Source organism: Pseudorasbora parva, chromosome 1 (genome assembly GCF_024679245.1).
Source record: "Pseudorasbora parva isolate DD20220531a chromosome 1, ASM2467924v1, whole genome shotgun sequence".
In the NCBI taxonomy this organism is placed as follows: domain Eukaryota; kingdom Metazoa; phylum Chordata; class Actinopteri; order Cypriniformes; family Gobionidae; genus Pseudorasbora; species Pseudorasbora parva.
The window spans coordinates 62,227,769-62,249,291 of record NC_090172.1 but is presented as its reverse complement, the minus strand read 5'-3'; the positions used below and the strand labels follow the sequence as shown (position 1 = coordinate 62,249,291).

The window sequence follows — 21,523 nt, the reverse complement described above, 5'->3', positions numbered from 1 at the left end:
ATTAACATGTTTAAAAAGATTCAGAATATTCATTTTATTTACCTTAAATCATTTGTCATTAAACATGAGTAATATTGTAGTGTTGTGCTTTTATATGATCCTTATTATTGGTTTTGTTATTATTTAGATTTGTCATATCTTTAAAAGACAATAACTTTTTTCATATCTTGAAGATGTTTGTTCTTTATAGGAAAATCTTTTCATATTTTGTTCCTCAGTTTTCTTGGTTTTGTTTGTTTCTGTAATTTGTGAACATACAGACAAAGTTTTATTCTGTATCATTTCTTTATAAATAAATAACAGTTGAAATGAATGTGTATCATCATTTGCACACCATCATCTAAGCCTAAAACAATGTCTTAAAGGGGGGGTGAAACACTCAGTTTCAGTCAATCTCATGTCAATCTTGAGTACCTATAGAGTAGCATTGCATCCTGCATATCTCCGAAAAGTCTTTAGTATTATTATATTTATAAAAGAAATATGGGCTGTACCGAGTCTTTCCGGAAAAAAACGAGCGGCTGGAGGCGTATCGAGTGGGCGGAGCTAAAGAGCAGTGACGTCCTCAAGCGTGGAGAAACTCATGGCGATCAGATTCAGCTAATACAGATATGATCCAGAATCAGATTCGGAGGCTGAAATAAATTGAACAGGAGAAACAGCAGCAGCAGGACGTCCGTCTCTGTGGTATGGACTGTATTTAGTGGCCTGTCAACATTTGTGTGTGTTTACTCTCAGTGTATGAGGACATGATTCGGTTTATGGACTATTGTATGCAACTAAACGGTTTTGCACGTCAGACTAGTGTAACGTTATACATAGAACAACAATGGAGTAACCGTTAGCGCATTTGAATGACGAAGCACGCGATCGTGTCGTTTACTGATGTTTACTTACGCGACGATAGCCAACAGCACAGACATTTGAAGCAGTTTTACTCACCGGCTGCTTCCAAAGCAGGACCGAACCTTTATCGCTGGGACCGCTCCGTCAAAAACACACTTCTTTGGTATGATTTGGTGAAGTCCTGTGACAGCAGTGACCGTGGAAATCCACTTTGCGACGCGACTGAAGCGATGCCTTGAAGCTTCCCGTCATTTCTGCGTTCAAATCGGTTCAAATGCAGCGCTGCCTTCCCGGAATGCTGTGCTGAAGCGTTGATGTCGCTCAACGTCCCCCATAGGAATAAAGTGGAGCATGGCGCGCCAGAAGTGTTCACGGATAACTGGATCTGCAGCTGAGCGAGTGACCAGAACAGTGGGGGGTGGGGGGGGGGATTTAAACCAATCACTGAACTTTCCTCCAAAGCCCCTTTTTATCATTCTTTTATATTATGTAGTTGTATCACTGCCCATATTATTCTGTTGGGTTGTTTATATTGTCACAATTCTCCTGCAGTGTTGCTGTGTATATTCTGTGTATGTATTATAGTTTAATGTTTTTTATTATATACACACAGACAAAATTAACTTTTCTAAACCATTATATTTCTGATACAAATTGTTCACTCGATTTTGCCTGAACTCGGTGACTTGTGTCCAAATTACACAAGTCTGTGGTCACATCATAGCTTGCCTATTTAATATTAACATATACAAATGATGTTTGCTCTTTATTCAGAGTTAGTGTGTGGCTCTTAAAAGAGCCTTTGTGTGTGTTGAGCTGAGAGCGGCTTTACTTTGAGCTGGTGTATTTGGTCACAGCCTTTGTGCCCTCAGACACGGCGTGTTTGGCCAGCTCCCCGGGCAGCAGCAGACGCACGGCGGTCTGGATCTCTCTCGATGTGATGGTCGAGCGCTTGTTGTAGTGAGCGAGGCGAGACGCTTCACCGGCGATGCGCTCGAAGATGTCGTTGACGAAAGAGTTCATGATTCCCATCGCCTTGGAGGAGATGCCGGTGTCGGGATGAACCTGCTTCAGGACTTTGTACACGTAGATAGCGTAGCTCTCCTTCCTGGACCGCTTGCGCTTCTTTCCGCTCTTGCCGGCGGTTTTAGTGACGGCCTTCTTCGAGCCCTTCTTGGGCGCGGACTTCGCTGGCTCAGGCATGATGCTTCAGTGAAACTCAAAGAACAATAAAGCTGAATCATTACAGGCGGTTTTTTATGCTCTGCCCTATGCTAATATCAGAAGAAAAGAACGGCCTCTGTGATTGGGAGTCTTCAACCCATAGAATGATTTCATTGGCCACATTAAACGCTTCGTGACTGCAGGCGATCCAATCAGAAGCTTTAAATGTTAATCACGCCCACCGACAACTTGCTTGCCATCCCCCACATCCGACTCCGTTCCTTTTTTCATTTTCAATGAAAAAAAAAAGTGAAATATTGGGAATAATTTCAGAGCTCATTGGTATTAAGGGACACTCAATATGGCAACAATGGGACATATATGACATTCGACGACATCTGTATAATTTCATTCACGTCATGCTGGCTTACATTTCTCATCACATAGAATAGGAAAACATCCCGCTGGACTTTTGCATCCACATATACAAGACAGTGGAGTGTGTTAAAATATAATCTAAAAGATATGAAGAAAAAAAGGTGGAAACGAATTATTTGACTGAGACAATTAATATATAATATGAATATATAGTTTTCCTCTCACCCCCACATTCGATCGTCTTGTGGTCAAGAGTACTTTGACTAAAGGATTGGATTTTAACGTGCATTTATAAGTACAAACAATGTAGTTTATTTCTCAATGCAGACGCCATAAAGGCACTGATTTGAAAGACATGCATATATAAACGCAAGAACAAGCGTTAGTAAGCTTTTTAAGAAAAATAAAAATCCAATATCACCATGCGCCATATATTTCACAGCAGTTGCAACGCTGAATCAAAGACCGGGCAATAAATTGTTTCAAAAGTAACGTAAAACAAATATGATCTTGGTATATTACGAACATACTTCTTCTAAAAACTTGCTCTTAGTGTGAAAGTGTGTGTGGCTCTTAAAAGAGCCGTTGGTGTTTTCCTTCTCCGTGAATCTCTTAACCGCCGAACCCGTACAGGGTGCGTCCCTGTCGCTTCAGCGCGTACACAACATCCATGGCGGTGACGGTCTTTCTTTTGGCGTGCTCAGTGTACGTAACAGCATCACGGATGACGTTCTCCAGAAACACCTTCAACACACCGCGCGTCTCTTCATAGATCAGGCCAGAAATACGCTTGACGCCGCCACGGCGAGCGAGACGCCGAATAGCGGGTTTAGTGATTCCCTGGATATTATCGCGGAGAACCTTTCGGTGCCGCTTAGCGCCTCCTTTCCCGAGTCCTTTACCGCCCTTGCCTCTTCCAGACATGTCGACAGATACTCTTCAATCCACAACAACGGAATCAAAAACAAACGCTGGAGAAGAGGAGTTTATATTCCGCTAGCGGACCTGGTTGAAACCACATTCATTGGGATGGTCTAGTCTGTCACCCGACACGCTGCTGCTCATTGCTCCTCCTCTCTGGGCATCATGGGATGAGTTTGACTAGTTCAGCTCCACCTCTGGATCTAAAAAGTGGAGGAATAGAGTAAGAGTTATGGGTAGGGCTTGGCTGTGATGGAACCGTCTATTCATCCTTTACGCACAAATCAGTCGAATTGTCCTTCAAAGCTTGATTCTGGAATTATGGGGTTTAAATAAAATAAAACAAACGGCAAACAAGCACAGTGACATGTTCTGCATACCATTAACGGGAATAATTTTAGAATAAAAAAAATACTTAATCTTGAAAAAGCAGAACATTGTGTTCTTAAATTGGGCAAACGTATTTAATTCATCCCTAGTTAGATACTGCATATATCCATCTTTACAGTAATAAAAAAATACAATGTTAAATCAGAACATAATTGCGTTAACGCAAAGATCAGTAATGGAAATGATCTTTCAGTTATGGACGTGGCTCTTAAAAGAGCCTTTGGGGTTTTTGTGTCTGATGTGGATCTAAGCGCGCTCTCCGCGGATGCGGCGGGCCAGCTGGATGTCTTTGGGCATGATGGTGACTCTCTTGGCGTGGATGGCGCACAGATTGGTGTCCTCAAACAGACCCACCAAATAAGCCTCGCTAGCCTCCTGCAGGGCCATGACAGCGGAGCTCTGGAAGCGCAGATCCGTCTTGAAATCCTGAGCGATTTCTCTCACCAGCCGCTGGAAGGGCAGTTTGCGGATCAGCAGCTCAGTGGATTTCTGATAACGGCGAATCTCTCTCAGCGCCACGGTACCGGGCCTGTAACGGTGAGGCTTCTTAACGCCACCGGTAGCTGGAGCGCTCTTACGGGCGGCTTTAGTAGCCAGCTGCTTCCTCGGGGCTTTTCCTCCGGTGGACTTACGGGCGGTCTGCTTGGTTCTCGCCATTGTTTCTGATGAGCTCAGCGGCTGCTCTGAACAGAACAAACGAATGAAGATTTCACAAGAACGCAGCGCTTATTTAACCCTAGAGCTGCCATGCGCTGATTGGATGGAGTCTCATCAGAGGCATTCGATTGGCTATTGTCGTTACAGCAGTTGACCAATGACATCTCCTGTTTCCAGACTACAGTTTGTGGTTCCCGCCCAAACGTCCTTTGTTTACAAGAAAATATGCAAATAATAAAATAAGTGAAGTGTTATAATTGTGTACACCGATTTTCTTTTTCAAATCGTATTGAATAGAGCGCGCCTAAATCCACAGCTTCATCAGCATCATGTAGCAACATCACAATTTATTCCAACATTATTTATTCCATGTCATTGTATTTATATACATAAATTTAGCAGTTTAAATATATTTAACCATGCCAATTAAACCATATGCATTTTCATATATGGGGTAAATCACTGAGAAATATTGTGACTCCTATTTAGAGAAAAGAAAACAATTATTTTAAAGAAGCTGAAATGTGTTCTTACAACAATGGGCATTACAGTGAAGAAAAATCAAATATGGAATAATTCACTCTCTCTGGGAGAAATTGTGTGGCTCTTAAAAGAGCCTTTGAGTTGCTAAAAGCAGGCTTTGGCGTATTTATTTGGACTTGGCGGGCTTCTCGGTCTTCTTGGGCAGCAGCACGGCCTGAATGTTGGGCAGCACGCCGCCCTGAGCGATGGTCACGCCACCCAGAAGCTTGTTCAACTCCTCGTCATTGCGCACCGCCAGCTGCAGGTGTCGAGGAATGATACGGGTCTTCTTGTTGTCCCGAGCGGCGTTTCCAGCCAACTCCAGGATCTCAGCGGTGAGATACTCGAGCACAGCGGCCAAATAAACCGGAGCCCCGGCACCGACGCGCTGGGCATAGTTGCCTTTGCGGAGAAGCCTGTGGACACGGCCGACGGGGAACTGCAGTCCCGCCCTGGAAGAGCGACTCTTGGCCTTGGCGCGAGCCTTTCCGCCGGTTTTACCTCTTCCGCTCATCTTAAAAGTCAAAGTTAACAGAATAATGAGCCGTGCCGCCACACACTGCCTTTAAACGAGAGCGCCAGTCGCCCATTGGTTTAGAGTCTGAGGAGATTTAAACCAATCACTGAACTTCCCTCCAAAGCCCAACCGCCTTTCAGCGGGAATGATTATGTGCAAGTATTTTAGACAGAAGAGAAAAAAATGTGTCAAACACTATCTAATCTGTTCAGAAAATCTTTTGTGTTGATTGTTTGTATTATTCTATATTTTTACTTTTTATTCGTTTGTTATTTTTCCCTTTTTCCATTGTTACACTTTGAGATTCTTCGGAATGAAAAGTGCGTTATAAATAAAATATATCATTATTCTGTGCACACTGTCCTGATACTGTAGTTGTATGTCCCTATTGTAGTACTGAAGTTTATCACTGCCCATATTGTTGTTGGGTTGTTTGTATTCTCACAATCCCCGTGTTGTGGTTATTCTGTACTGCTGTCTTTTAATTGTTTTGTTATTTGCAAAAAGTTTTTTTATAAAAACAAACGGTTTGTTGGCTCGTTTTTTGTTTTACCTAAACTTTGTGAAAACTTTATTGTAATGTTCAATTGATTGGCTTGTCTTCAAAATTCTAATATCTATAAAATAAACGAGTTTTGCTCTTTATTTAGAGTTAGTGGGTGGCTCTTAAAAGAGCCGTTGATGAACAAACAGTAGATTTATCTCTTTTTGGGAGCTGCCCTTTTAGGCTTGGCGGCTTTAGGCTTTGCTGCTTTAGGTTTAGCCGCCTTGGCCTTTTTAGGGCTTTTGGCTGCTTTCTTTGCGGCTGCTGGCTTCTTTGCCTTCTTGGGGCTCTTCGTCGCCTTCTTAGCCGCTGTGGCGGCGGGTTTCTTGGCCTTCTTCGGTGATTTCTTCCCGGCTTTGGGCTTCTTTGCTGCTGCAGCTTTGGGCTTCTTAGCGGCCGCGGGTTTCTTGGCTGCGGGCTTCTTCGCTTTAGGAGCCGCTTTCTTGGCGGGTTTCTTCTTGGTCTCGGCTTGCTGCTTGTTGAGCTTGAAGGAGCCGGAGGCCCCGGTCCCTTTGACCTGCACCAGGGCGCCTTTAGTCACCAGACTCTTGACGGCGATCTTAACGCGGGAGTTGTTCTTCTCCACATCGTAGCCGCCGGCAGCGAGCGCTTTCTTCAGGGCGGCGAGGGACACACCGCTCCTCTCCTTCGACGCGGACACAGCCTTGACGATGAGCTCGCCGACGCCTGGACCTGCTTTCTTGGCTTTCGCGGCGGACTTCTTCTTGGGCGATTTGGCCGGGGCGGCAGCAGCCGGGGCTGGGGCGGTTTCTGCCATCTCTGTCTCTCTGGTCGGATCTAAAGTCTTTCAAACGCTGTCTGGGTTGAGCAATGAATAGCGCTCGCGCGGCGCTGCTCTTGAATTACACATGAGAACCTCATAGACTCAACCTGGCCGCTCATTCGTCTGTGCGCGTCCACGAGCTGCTCACGCTTGTGTTTTCTTCTCGTACATTTGAGGAAAAACTGAAGCGGTAAAATAGTTTGTCACAGTCTAATTAAAGTGAACAGCAAGCAGAGGTTCTGGCCTTTCATCAGAGACTCAAATACGCGGAGAGGAAATGTTACTTTTGCCTTCGTCAGGTCAAATCCTTTGAAATCATTTGAACGTGGGGGAGAGGACGCTGGCGTTGTCTGTTCGCCGCTTCTCCACCCACAACAAATCATGTTAATGTACTATTAGATTTACATTTTATTTTATTTCCTTATGTTTGTGACTAGTCTAACAGTCAGAGCTACAATTGGGACTGTTGCTGATTGCTGGCAGCCACTGAGAAGTCGTTGTTCGTCGTTTCGCCGTTTCGCCGTTTTCAACCGCTTCTCTAATGTTTATGTTTGAATTGCTGCGGTTGGTTTCTGGTTTGGAGGACATTTGATGTTTTTCGCCGCGGGTGCTCACTGGTGGTCTCCCTTGGGGTTAAGCTGCATGGTGGCTGAAGTTTGCACCGGGCTAGCGTCATCCGGGCTCTCGTCGTCGGCGTCCGGCATGATGTTGGGATGTTCTGCTTCTCGGTTGCGCCGCTGTTCCGTCCTGCATTGCGACCGTGGAGCGACATCTGCGCCGGCCCCGGTGTGTCCACAGAAGTGCCCGGAGGAATGTTCTGCCTCCTGCATGGTGCTGCAGCGATCCCCATCGTTTGAATCATCATGAAGAAGACCCATCATCTGGTCTTCAGCTGTCGTGCCTCGGCGATGTCATCGGTACACTGCCGCTGGGAGAAATCTGAAACATGGAGTGGACCACAGTGTGCTGCGGAGCTAACAGAGACTTCCACCATCAGCTGTTTTCTGTTCACCATCAGCTCTGTTTCTGTTCACCATCAGCTCTGTTTCTGTTCACCATCAGCTCTGTTTTCTGTTCTGTTTTCTGTGTTGGTTGATTGTTTGTAGTATTCTATATTTTTACTTGTTATTCATTTTTTGTTGTTATTCCCCCCCCCCCCTTGTTGCACTTTGAGATTCTTCGGAATGAAAAGTGCATTATAAATAAAATCTATTATTAAATCCAAGGCGAGCATCAGCCACGGCGAAACTCTACATGTAAACCCGATGGATAATTTGAATGAAAACGTTAATAAAATCCTAAACCCGTCCTCTGTGTGTCCAGCAAACAGTCTGAAAGAGACTTTAGTGAAAGCAGCATCAGTGAGGGTGTGAGGAGGCTTTCATACAGCTGTTGATTTGGGCAGCTTGAAGCACACGAACATCATCCGGAGTCTCGAGTCTGTCTGTGACTCTCATGTCCGGCCAGCAGAGTATCCATGTTAGTAACAGTTTTTAAACACATCGATGATGCACATCCTAAATATCACGACATAAAAATGTTAATTTCAACAAGAGATTTTGTCTCCCGATTCGTCATTCATCTCATTGAACGAATAGAAATTATGGAAATATTGCTCATCATTTAAATGACAGCACATCACAATGTACTTTTGACAACTACTCTAATTCACAACACATTCATGTATTTACAATAGGCCATTATGTTTGTATTCAGACAGAAAGCTATAAGTTTGGAACAACATTAGGGCAAGCGAGTAAATTGGGTGAAACCCTATGAAGCAGCTGATATTGATTAACCTGTTGCACATGATCTACTACATGCCTTCTGTCTGAATGATGTGTAGTTTAGAAAACGTCTAAATGGGATGTAACACAAGCTCTCCTCTGGCCAAACGAACCTAGAGTTAATTTTGATTCTAGTCATCACGAGACAAATTTGTGAAGTGATATATTCAAACATTTTGAAAGAAAGAAATTTCACTTCTGAAGAACGATAACTGCCCACTGCCCCTTCAGTGTATTTCTTATTTAATAAGTGATTATGATCAGGATATTAATAACTATTTTAACTTCTAAATAATGATTTGAATGATTTATGTAGAATTACATGTCTGTTTACTGGAATGTGTCTCCATGTTATTGCGAGAGGCACCCAACATGTTAAAACATATACCGGTATAGATGACCAAGACAGGTTATTCAGCCTGTCACTTACGGCCAATCCTTAAAGGACAATTCTGGTGAGAAATGACCCTGGGGGTAATTAACAGATACCGAGTATATCGTTTTCTGGAATGTGTTTTCATGAAAATTGAATGTAAAGAGTTTTATCTCTAAAAACAGATTAGCTAATAATGTTAATAAGTATGTTAACATTAATTTATAATAAGTACAATTAATTTGCTAGTTAATACCACTAACAAGGCTCAAAATAGCCTCACATAAACACAGTAGCATAATGAGGGTTCCTACATGCAAAACGAAGCATTGAGAACTTTTTAAACAGTTTAATAAAAAGATACTTTATAAAGACAGTACATTACGCATTTACAGACCAAAGCCATCTTGGAAAACAGTCTCGACAAGTCGAGCCACGAACGCTGTGCTACAGCGCAACAACACCACATCTCTTTCTTTTAAGAGCCACTCACTCACTGGGTCTTGTCCCATCCACATACAATGGTTCTGCCCATTGAGATACTGAACTTTATTTAAATACTAAAAAAGCAACAAATTAACATTTTATTTTAGCATGTCAGATCAAATCCAAAGTGTGCACCGGTAATGAACAAGGCTGTGTGTGTATTTAATGTCATTTTGTGTATTAACATTGATAATCTATTGAGTGTGTCGTCCTGGTTCTGAACTAGCACTTTGACAATGTCTTTAATGAAAGGAAGATCTCTGAAGGACTTACAGTGCAGTGTTTCATTCAGAAGTTGATTTGCTCAGATTGAAGCACATCTGTCACAACTGTGTGTCTGCTCTTCATTTCCGGTCACTGCTGATGTATGAATAAAAGTTCCTGTATATATATCAATCTTGTTAATCTTGAGAAGTCCTGACTATATCTGACTGTCAAATATTCAAAGCTTATCCAAACAGCCAACGGCTCTGATCATACACACTCTAATTCAGCAATAAACAGCAATACAGTCAAATCACACAACAACTGCAACAAAAATGACATTAAGGTTACATTTTATTATCTGCCATGTTAAAAATGTGGATTATTTTAAACAGTAGATCCTGTCACAGAAATATAAAAACAAAGCAAAATAAAGGGGAAGTGTTTGTTTCCATTGAATAATAAGATGAACTCCATCCTGATCCTCATGCTGTGATCACTTATTACTGTGTCCGTGCATGCGTGTGTGTGCATGCGCGTGTGTGTGTGTGTGTGTGTGTGTGTGTGTGTGTGTGTGTGTGCATGCGTGTTTGTGTGCCCTTGTTTATATTTCAATATATAATCTGAGATCGCCTACATTGTGGGGACCAGCCAGCGGTCTCCACTTTTCAAAAGGCTTATAAATCATACAAGATGAGTTTTCTAGAGAAAGTAAAAATGCAGAATGTTTCCTGTGACGCGTAGGTTTAGGGGCAGGGATGGGGGATAGAATGTACAGTTTGTACGGTATAAAAACTATTACGTCAATGGAGAGTCCCCACAAAGATAGTGAACAGGACGTGTGTGTGTGTGTGTGTGTGTGTGTGTGTGTGTGTGTGTGTGTGTGTGTGTGTGTGTGTGTGTGTGTGTGTGTGTGTGTGTGTGTGTGTGTGTGTGTGTGTGTGTGTGTGTGTGTGTGTGTGTGTGTGTGTGTGTGTGTGTGTGTGTTTGTGTGTGTCAACCTACAACCGCAGTGACTATCAGAGGCCTGAGAGTGGAAGAAAGTCTGTCAGTTGTATTTTTGACACTGCGGCTTTGACACTGTGGGTTTAACCAATTCAGACTCAAAATAATGACAGTCAAAATATTTATTGTCATTGGACTCACAACCTGGTTTGAATCAAATACACATTTTATTTATGAAAAACAGATCATCATAGTAAAGACCACCTCTGGTATTATCACATTTTAAACTTCTATAAGGCCTTCATACACACACAGTTATGATGAGGTGCTGCAGGAGTTTGATTGACAGCTGTAGATAATGATGAAGACTGGCTTTAAATTATTCACACTGTCAACATTTGGCAATACCTCGTTTGACTCTGACACTAATTTGTAAGGGTTGTGTTAAAGTGATCTGCATAAAGATCAGATCCATTATTGAGATAAATCACTTCTCATTCAGTCTGATGTAGTTTTGCATCCATTACTAACAAACCTTCGGTATAATATACATATGAATATATTAAGGCTTTTCTTATAATGTAGACAAAGCTCTTTATTGAGGAACTCTTTCAACATTTCTTAAAGAGGATTCTGCTACTGCTTTTGTTCTAAACTCTTGTTAGTTTCTGAATTCAGGGAAGTATAAGCATGAAGTATAAGCAGAAAAGTGTTGTTTGATGCTAACTCTGACCTGACCTGCGGCTTCTTCTCTGTGTGTTTGTACAGGAAGTGTTGAGTCTATAAGACAGAGTGTGTGTTTGACAGCGTGTCATTAATACATCAGTATGGAGCTCAGTTCACTTCCTCTAATGCTCTGTGAGTATGATTTGATCATTTATGCATCATTTTTGCATTGTTTATAACGATGTAGTGAATCAGTGATCATTTGTTTTTCATCTTGCTATCACATGTGAATGTGTATCAATAGTTTTGAGTGGGCAATCTCATGAAATGTATACGCCAAAATGAGGCCTACATATGCTGCGCAGTTTTTCGCATGCATATGATGCCCACTTCTTGAGTAGGATGGGGGTGGTGGGGTGGGTGTTTCGTGCCATAAAGTGCGTATCATACGCCAAAACTCATTACATTTTACGAGATTGCACACTCGTACTATTTATACGCATTTTCATGAGATCAGGCTGCTTCATTATATATTGAATCTGTTTTTCATTCATGCTGTTAATAATCTGAGTGTTAAATCATCTGTAGCTCATGATATCTGTGTGTGAAAGTGAAAAACACTTGATGTTGAGCTGAATGAGATCAGTGTATTGATCATTACTGTGATTCTTCAGTCGTTCAGTTTATGGTTTGTAATGTTGAATCGCAGATGCTGTCGTGTTCTGTTACTGTCTGTTGTCTTCAGTAGATCTTCACTTTCAGCAGTTTGAGCATCTTAGTCTTAATTGTGATGTGGTGACGTTACTGGCCAATGATGTCACTTCTTATATAGCACTGTTGGCTTTAAGCACAACTTTTTCCCTCATCGATACTTTATTTGGAACAACCGAGATATAAGAATAAGTCATTATTTTTTGTTAACTGGTTTCAGGAGAAAATGTTGACTGTTTCCCAGTTAATCAATTCAGAAGGTCATATTTTAAATTATGAAGAATTTTTATGTAAAATTAATTTCCCAGTAACTCCCAGGGAATTCTCCATTGTAATGGATGCAGTCCCTAAAGGAGTTGTTATGCTTCTAAGAGAGTTTGTTAAATCATCTCACACTTTAGGCCTACCTATTTCTTTAGACCCATTTGATTTTCCAGTAGGAAAACTGTGCTTTTTGTCTCACCCTTCATCACGTAATTATAGAATTAGATCTCTGTTTCAAAAGGAGCTAGTAACAATTTCATATGTGGCGTCATATTGGAAGAATTCGGTTGATCATATTGATTGGAAAAAAGTATGGACTCTACCTTTGAAATACATCATTACTAACAAGGTCTCATTCAAATTATTACACAAATTTTAAAAGCTAATTTTTTTTTTTTAAAGGTTTAAGTCAGATATAGACACAAGTTGTTCTTTCTGTGGTGCCCCTGATGAAACTGCTCTTCATATTTTCTGGGATTGTCTTCACACTCAACTATTTTGGGGTGAATTTTCTGAATGTATTAACTACAATGTGCTTCCGGATTTCTCTTTGTTTTTAAAGGATGTACTGTTTGGCTTCTTTAATATACAAAAAGCCCAAAGGAGTGAATACTTTATTATTATTAACCTATTATTGCTCCTTGCAAAATTTCACATTCACCGCAGTAAATTTACTAACCAAAATCCTTTATTCATTGTTTTTGTAAAGGAGGTCCAACAGAGTAAATCCAAACTATTTCATCATCTAAGAATCTTAAAGATCTTAAGACAACAAATTTGTTTCAACTTTTTAATTTATTCTGTTAAAATCTTCTTTCTGTTTTATAGGCCTATGTCTGTATGCATGGCGGTTTACTTTTATTATTATTTAATTGTATGTAACCTTTGCAATTGTGTTATGTACTTGTATTTTTGATACCTTGGCATTTCATAAAAATAAAAAAAGAATATAGCACTGTTGGCGTGAGAAAAAATCTCCACAGTCCGTTTGCGTGAGCTTCTCTTCACACTGTGGTTTCAGTTGTCATGACAGCAAAGATATTCTTAAATATGTTTTCTTCACACTTCTTTTCTTTCACACCTCAATATGTCCAGTTATTATTTACTGCCTTATTTAGATGCGTTTTTTTCCCCCTTCTACATCCCAGCTAACAGGGAACGTTCTCAGAACGTTGGCTAACGTTCTCTGAAAGTTCTCTCAACGTTATCAAAAACGTTCTCGCAGTAACGTTATTAGAACGTTGTGCCAATGTTATTTGCTATTGAGAAACGTTCTAAAAACATTAGCTATAAAACGTTATTTTTACATTGTTAGTGGAACGTTTTAAAAACGTTACTACATTAACAAAAGTATTAGTCATTAGTCATACAGCTTTTTTCTCAAACTTCAGATACATAATTTGTATATCCAGAGATAACTTAATGACACTTAAATGCTATTTTCGTGTATATAATTAATTTTTTACAATCAGAAGAAAAATCTAGTAAACTAATTATGTACTAAATATAAATGTAATATAAGTATAAAATTCAATTATAAAAGTGGTTTTAGCTTTTTTTAAGAAAGAATAAGATGTCAATAAACAATTTAAAGGAGAAAACAGGAATATTTTATTTGATCATACTCCACACCCTTATTAGAACGTTATTTAACGTTCTTAGAACCTAATGAGAACGTTAATACAACGTTCCACAAACTGGACATTTCAACGTTCCTAGAACATTCAAAAACGTTTTTAGAACTTAATGGGAACGTTAGGGAAACGTTCTTATAACCTAAAATTGTTAGCTGGGATTTTATTTCATGAGCCTGTTTAATCAAAAAAATTTAACTAATATTAAATGTGTGTGTGTGTGTGTGTGTGTGTGTGTGTGTGTGTGTGTGTGTGTGTGTGTGTGTGTGTGTGTGTGTGTGTGTGTGTGTGTGTGTGTGTGTGTGTGTGTGTGTGTGTGTGTGTGTGTGTGTGTGTGTGTGTCTCTTTTTGCTTTTTAGTGCTGATTTTAAACATCTGCCCTGGACACGCTCAAGGTGATTTCTATATTTATATTTTCTTCAAATCTTCACACATATAACACACGGACAGAAAGCATTTATAGCAGCGTGTCAAGAGAGTTTGTGTCATGCTATCCATGTTTTTACTGTTATACCGTATTTTATTTATATATATATATAGCTTCAAAAAGAGTGCCCAAAGAAAAATAATATCCAGACAAAGACACAGGTGAAGACAGAGGTGGGTAGTAACGAATTACATTTAATCGAGGACATTTTTTGGGTAACTTGTACTTTTAGAGTATATTTAAAAATGGGTACTTTTACTTTTACTCAAGTACATTTCTTGTGAAAAAACTGTACTTTTACTGTGTTACAATCGGTGGGGTTCCTCCGCTACTGTCAATGATAATAATTAATTATATATTTTAAAACAAGTTGATATGACTTGTTCGCAAGTCTTGCAAAACGTTGGAGAGGCTGCTTACCGAGAGGTGTACGCATCACCCGCATTTAATTAGCGCGCGTTTAGTCAGATGATGGCCAAAGCAGAGGAAGATCACGGAGATGTGTGTGTGTGTGCTATGGGAGGCAGATCACCCGTTCCCTCTAGTTCATGTTCTCACTCATGTCAATAAGAATAGTTTCATAATGCTATACTGTGTGCACCAAAACGAACTGACATCTCAGCATACAAGAATTGCAGCTCCAACCTGAAAAAAACACGTAGCGGTAAGAGTAACAATGTTGCTTATATTTGAACACTATTAATGGTAATTTGGTAACTGTGGGCACTTTTCCCTTATTGTAATACTATTTCACACACTGTCTGAGTGTTTTCAACAAAAATTAACTCTAGAGGCAGAAAAACAGCTTTTTTTATTGTTTTGTTTAACCATAGTCCATGATTTGTAAACAAATACATTTTGGATGTTGTCTTTTCTTACCTGTTAAGCTTGCTCGATAGCTCAGCTGACCCAGTCAGCAAATTTCCTTTGGCCCAGATCTGGCCCAGATAAACAGCTTAGATGTGGCCCAGATTAGTTTGTGTTTGCCAGCCCAGATCTGGCCCACTTCTTCTTTACCACAGCTCAGCCAAAGCAGTGCCATAACTCCACCAAACGTGAGGCAAACAATACAATTGTATGTGGCCCTTATGGAATTTTAGTATGGCTGAGTTTTGTTAAAATCTAATGGCCCTTATGTGGCCCACGTGCAACTTAGAGCATTATGTAAAAGTCTTATTAAAAAATTTCAAGTGTGTATAATGCTAAACTAGCAATGAGAGTTGAAGTAGAAGGGAAGGGGGAAATCACTGTAATTTGCTAAAGATAAAAAAAACCAACAACTTCACAAGAGAAAAAAAAAGTCTCTAATTGTAAAGAACCGCTCTGAGACAGAATGTAGGAGATCCAAATGCAGTATTTGTTAAGAGGGTAATCCACAATCATAGTCAAAAACAGGCAAAAGGTCATACACAAGCAAACAGTCCAAAAAGGCAAACAAGACAGGAGAGACAGGCAAACGGGTAATCCAGGAAACAGGCAAGAAATCCAACAAACCAAGAGACATGAAACCGAGGAAAATGCTCAGAAATGCAGTGTACACAAAACAAGACTTCACAGTGAATAATAGAGATAACCAGGGTGAGGAAAACAGAATAAGACACATGTTTAAACAGTGAGTGCAGTCCGGGCAAAGGATAATGGGTAATGTAGTTTATGATAGAATGACAATCCGGATTGGAGTGCCCTCTGGTGGTGAGCACGGGCACTCACACTGGTGAATTGTGACACTAATCAGTGTTGGAAGTGTGTTGCTGGGACTGGTGTTGTTTCAACGAACTGCTCCTGCAATAAAAAGTTACATTTAAATAATGTTAACAGCAATACAACCTGGAAGCTAGGTCTGCATAATTATGATTAAAATAAATCTTAAACCTAGCTTTCCTGTAGCTCAACCAGTAGAGCGTGGAGCTAGCAACACCAAGGTCATGGGTTCGATTCCCAGGGAAAGCAAGAACTGACAAAATGTAAAATGTGTACCTTGAATGCAATGTAAGTCGCTTTGGATAAAAGCGTCTGCCAAATGCATTAATGTAAATGTCTTAAACTAAAGGGATAGTTCAACCAAAAATATAATTCTGTCATGATTTTTTTTCACTTTTTTAAATCATTGTAATTTATCATTAGCCAGGTTAAGATTTGAATTTATTAATTTATTTTTTTTGCGCCCAAAAAAAAAAAAACTAACTAACTTTGTTGCGGCCGCAACAAAACTAAACCCGGGTGCACACTGTCAGATTTATTATAGTCCTTCACGATTGTTCCTTGTCAGGCTGTACAAGCGGAATCAGTGCTGTAAGCCATGTCACACTGTAAGATCAAAACTGTCATAAATGTCAGACTGTACGATAGTTAAGGCGCGTTAAAAACGGACGCACGCAAGAAATAGTCCGGAGTTTTAAATCATCAATCAGTGACTCATTTGGTGACTGTGTGCTGCACTACACATGGGATTGAAATAGAAAATACACTCAACTGAGGCTAATTCGACACTCTCCTCAAACAAATACATGATGCTGCACAAAATAACCTTAAAAAGGCTTTGAAATGTCAAAACTTCACTTTCCTGAAGATATGCATTACCAAAACTCATGATGACAAAATGGTGCCGTATCAGTCAGATTCATTCCACTAATGAGATGCAACCTGAGGTGTGAAACCTCGGATGTCAGCTGCGCTGCGCTAAAAACCCAACGTAACAAATGCCAGATTCACGCACATCTGTTCCGGAAAAAAAACTAAGCTTAGCGCCACCCAGTGGACATTTCACTTTGAAACTGTCGTGATATGTAAGTATTGGTACATATTTTGTGGTTTGCAAAACCGTTGCCACAGCTACGTTTTTCCTATGAGACCAGGCTAAAAACGAAACAGATAGCCTAATTCAACGTCTTGCATTTATACACACATCCAGACAGACAACAGTCTGAAGTGTATACATACAGATAAAAACGGGATTGTATGTTATTCGTACCTAAAGAATGCATACTTATAAAAACATAAGAACAAAGTATGTTTTAAACAGAGCTCTGGTTAGCCCAGCACACCATTAATTTACACTGTTTAACCATTAAACACACACACACACACACACACACACACATATATATTAGGGGTGACCCCGAATAGTCGAAGATTCGATGCATCGATATACGGAGCCGGATTCGACCACCGATCTCACGGTCGAATCTTCGCGGGTGTTATAAAACGAGGATCATACCATTTTGGCAATATGGGGTCGCTCAATATTTTAAAGACGTGTCGGCGCTGAGCTGAGCTGAGCATCGGTGTGCGACCCCTTTAAGGGCGCGGAGCTTCGCACCACGCCTTTAAAATTTGAACACGTTCAATGAAGCTGTGTCTCATTTCGTTAAATTTCGAAGGCTGCATCCTCCGGAGGACATGTCCTGTGTAGGATGCAGTATACGGAGTGTCCTCAATCAGAATTAAACGAGACGTCCTTCGTAGGACACACAGGCAGGAAGTATCACGTTGCTATGCCAACACATTCAGCCTCGTTGCGCTCTCACGCCAGTTATATGAATGAAACTTATTTATAACTTGAAAATGACTATGAAATGTTTCTTGTCTTGACAGCAATGTACTGTTCTAAACGTTTAATAAGCACTAAAGCGTTGTAATCCTGTTTACCACAACTATCTGTTTATCTGTTTGAGGTAATAGAACTTAAAAATAAAAACAAGCTTGAACTTACATTTTAAACACCACACCTACACTCGCATGTATATCTGGCAGTGGTGCAGTTTTTTCATATAATATTAAAAAAAAATATGACGGTTGTTAACAGTGACGCAAAGAATTATGGGTTATCTCCAGCCGCGAAGGCTACACCTCATGCACACCATAGACAGTAAAAGAAATGGACCGAGCGATCCCATTGCCTTCTACGGCGTTAAGTGATGTCAGTATAGGGGCACTCACTTCCTGATGGCTGAGCGAACTGCGCAGGCTCAGACTGAGCTTGACGACGTAGATGTGACGTGAGCCTCCTGTCTGACAGCTGTAGGTCTTCTAGTAGTTGTGGAAAGTGAAAGCTGAATCACGTTATTTAAATATTTTCTCCCGTTGCTTTTGGCTCACTATGGGCTTCTCCCCATTCTTCTCCCTTGACTTTATCAGACTTTATGTCTCCACGTCCCCCCGACTGTCTCATAGACAGTAAAAGATTGCCTGCGAGCGTCTCCTCAGGTCTATACGGTAATTTCTCAACTGTGCGACAGAGTCGCGTTGGTTATGACGCAATAGTTAGCCTATTTTTACAAAAATAGCTTCTACGGGGCGATAATGTAAGATACAAGGTAATGGAGCCTTTTATGCATTGTCGTGTTTCTTTAGAAATAAACAATGGACAAATTGAGTCTTTAAACGCCTCAGATGTAAAGTTATTCACTGTCAAAGTGACTCAAAAATGAATGGGAGTCAATGGGATGCTAACAGCAGGTGATGGCTTGGTTAGCAATGGCCGCCCCTATGGGTGGAACGCTTTCAGAGCACTAGATTACCCCCTTGATGCACACTCCGAAATCCTGTGAAAGAAGGACGCATTCGAAGGTCGCATTTAAAGTGTCCTACTCACTTTTTTTAAATGAGACAGCCTTATGACATATGCACCCTTCAAATGTGACCTCCGGAGGACGCAGTCTTCTGAAATGAGACACAGCTTGAGTGTACACACACCGGCGGCAGCATTCAGCGCCTGTCCGCGACCACAGAGCGCTTTCGTGCAGCTCATCTGTCAGTCAATTCAAAATTGAGCTCGCGTGAATATAATGTGCGCGTCAGGTGGCAATGCGAGTGAGATGTTGAGGCGCGGGGCTGAGCTTCGCGTACGTCTTCACCCGCTTTAGGCACAATCGGCTTCAGAATGTGCATGTAATCGCACTCAAAGTGTTCTTTTCCTCTCTAGGCAGGTATTTGTTTAGGTTTATTTATCAAAATATAATATTATATATAATATAAAAAATATATATTTGTGTGATGTTCTGTATTTCGATCGCGGCTTTAACATGTTATGAGAAAACGGTTTATTAATGTTTATCCACCACATTACCTTTTAGGCTATTTAAACCTAAATAAGAAAGCCATTGTCAGTTCGTCTGTCAGTTGGCAGGCAGTTGGTCTGCTTTATTAAAAGTTGTTGCTGTGTGCAGTGTGTAAAGGAAAATAAAAATAGTTTTACCTTTCTGCTGACAGTGTCGTGCCCCTCCCAACCCATTCACACACAGATGATTCGACTATCAGTCGACCATAGAGAGATTCGACAATTCTGATTCGATTGTCCTGAATATATACATATGGAGGTCTGTGAAAGCTCTAGTCTGAAATTCAGGGTTTTCGCTGCTTATCAATCAGATCGAAAGTAACTAGTAATGTTAGTGATTGTACTAAGGACTGTACAGCACTGGTTTAAAATAGCTGTGCTCGCACTGGTGTGTCAGTCAGAAGACAGAAGGCAGGAATCAGAAATACCAGTCTTTTATTAAGCACAATAAACGGCACAGTCAGACCACAGGGCATTGCGTGGCATTATATTATCAGACATGATATCTGATGTAGTATGTTGTGTGGTCTGAAACAGTAAAAAGTAAACACAATTAGAGAATATATGAAACATTTCCATCATTAATAATAATAACTGCCATTTATCCCAATGTTCGATTAGAAACATAACATTATCTACGGTAGTACAAGTTTTCCACTAGCCACTAGCGCTCATAAACGGAATAATCTGAAACATCTTGCTGCGTCATTAAACAATAAGCTATAAACGATATACAATCACAGATAGGATCTACACACTAACCAAACACATTATTCCGTGATCATTATTATAATGAACTCTAGTGTATTTAGAGTGTTAAACAACCATCTTAGGCTAGATGTAAGCACAGTCGTCATCACTTCGCGGACGATCGAACTCACGATGCTGTAATTATTCATAGGAATAGGAAAGTCGATAGAGAACACTATTAAAGGACTTACATGGTTTCATCGACGCACAACTTAAAACATATCCAGTTTGACCATGAAAGTCAATCTCAGTCCACATGCTGGAGAAACCCAAGAAGTGACGAAAGTGACTGACATAAATGTAATAACAACTGATCGGATTGGTTGTTACTTCACAACAAGTAACTGAGTACTTGAGTAGTTTTTTCATTGAATACTTTTTTACTCTTACTCAAGTAAGACTACTTGAGTAAATATTTCCGTAAGTACTTTTACTTTTACTTGAGTAAATATTTCCGTAAGTACATTTACTTTTACTTGAGTAAATATTTCCATAAGTACTTTTACTTTTACTTGAGTAAATATTTCCATAAGTACATTTACTTTTACTTGAGTAAATATTTCCATAAGTACATTTACTTTTACTTGAGTAAATATTTCCATAAGTACTTTTACTTTTACTTGAGTAAATATTTCCATAAGTACATTTACTTTTACTTGAGTAAATATTTCCATAAGTACATTTACTTTTACTTGAGTAAATATTTCCATAAGTACATTTACTTTTACTTGAGTAAATATTTCCATAAGTACATTTACTTTTACTTGAGTAAATATTTCCATAAGTACATTTACTTTTACTTGAGTAAATATTTCCATAAGTACATTTACTTTTACTTGAGTAAATATTTCCATAAGTACTTTTACTTTTACTTGAGTAAATATTTCCGTAAGTACTTTTACTTTTACTTGAGTAAATATTTCCATAAGTACTTTTACTTTTACTTGAGTAAATATTTCCGTAAGTACATTTACTTTTACTTGAGTAAATATTTCCATAAGTACATTTACTTTTACTTGAGTAAATATTTCCATAAGTACATTTACTTTTACTTGAGTAAATATTTCCATAAGTACATTTACTTTTACTTGAGTAAATATTTCCATAAGTACTTTTACTTTTACTTGAGTAAATATTTCCGTAAGTACTTTTACTTTTACTTGAGTAAATATTTCCATAAGTACTTTTACTTTTACTTGAGTAAATATTTCCATAAGTACATTTACTTTTACTTGAGTACAGATACTCTAGCCACCTCTGGGTGAAGAATAGTAGTGAGATGTTTGGATCATTTTACTGACTCTGGATCTTTAAATCTCGTTCAGCAAAATAAGCAAATCTTTTTTCAAGTCATTTCATTAATCTAATTAAAATGTTACATTACATTTTTTTCAACACATTTTGTACTTTTGGAATAAATAAATAAAAAACTATAAGTTAATGCAGCCATGGCCAAACTTTGAGAAAGATATGAATTAATTGCTTAGCTTGCTT

At 39.7% G+C, this 21,523-nt stretch overlaps 5 protein-coding genes across 5 annotated transcripts in view; 1 reads left to right on the top strand and 4 right to left on the bottom strand.

The window, feature by feature from the left end:
* Positions 1–21,523, top strand: part of LOC137071174 (Fc receptor-like protein 5) — a 250,913-nt gene that overhangs the window by 202,659 nt on the left and 26,731 nt on the right. The window contains exon 14 of the mRNA XM_067438964.1: positions 9,498–9,506. Coding sequence (XP_067295065.1) covers positions 9,498–9,506 — 9 coding nt within the window. The remainder of the gene's footprint in view (positions 1–9,497; positions 9,507–21,523) is intronic.
* LOC137080141 (histone H2B-like) lies at positions 1,415–2,049 on the bottom strand. Its single transcript, XM_067447561.1, has one exon. The coding sequence runs from the start codon at positions 2,047–2,049 to the stop codon at positions 1,675–1,677; it is 375 nt and encodes a 124-aa protein (XP_067303662.1). The 3' UTR covers positions 1,415–1,674.
* On the bottom strand, positions 3,880–4,379 carry LOC137079735 (histone H3). The gene has a single exon (XM_067447533.1). It carries the CDS (start codon positions 4,354–4,356, stop codon positions 3,946–3,948), a length of 411 nt encoding a protein of 136 aa, XP_067303634.1. The 5' UTR covers positions 4,357–4,379; the 3' UTR covers positions 3,880–3,945.
* Positions 4,764–5,392, bottom strand: LOC137080012 (histone H2A-like). The gene has a single exon (XM_067447553.1). It carries the CDS (start codon positions 5,390–5,392, stop codon positions 5,006–5,008), a length of 387 nt encoding a protein of 128 aa, XP_067303654.1. The 3' UTR covers positions 4,764–5,005.
* On the bottom strand, positions 5,936–6,747 carry LOC137079624 (histone H1-like). Its single transcript, XM_067447526.1, has one exon. It carries the CDS (start codon positions 6,715–6,717, stop codon positions 6,094–6,096), a length of 624 nt encoding a protein of 207 aa, XP_067303627.1. The 5' UTR covers positions 6,718–6,747; the 3' UTR covers positions 5,936–6,093.

Excerpts from the sequence above, each read along its gene's own strand:
- LOC137080141 (XM_067447561.1), bottom strand. The coding sequence starts at position 2,049 with ATGCCTGAGCCAGCGAAGTCCGCGCCCAAGAAGGGCTCGAAGAAGGCC.
- LOC137079735 (XM_067447533.1), bottom strand. The coding sequence starts at position 4,356 with ATGGCGAGAACCAAGCAGACCGCCCGTAAGTCCACCGGAGGAAAAGCC.
- LOC137080012 (XM_067447553.1), bottom strand. The coding sequence starts at position 5,392 with ATGAGCGGAAGAGGTAAAACCGGCGGAAAGGCTCGCGCCAAGGCCAAG.
- LOC137079624 (XM_067447526.1), bottom strand. The coding sequence starts at position 6,717 with ATGGCAGAAACCGCCCCAGCCCCGGCTGCTGCCGCCCCGGCCAAATCG.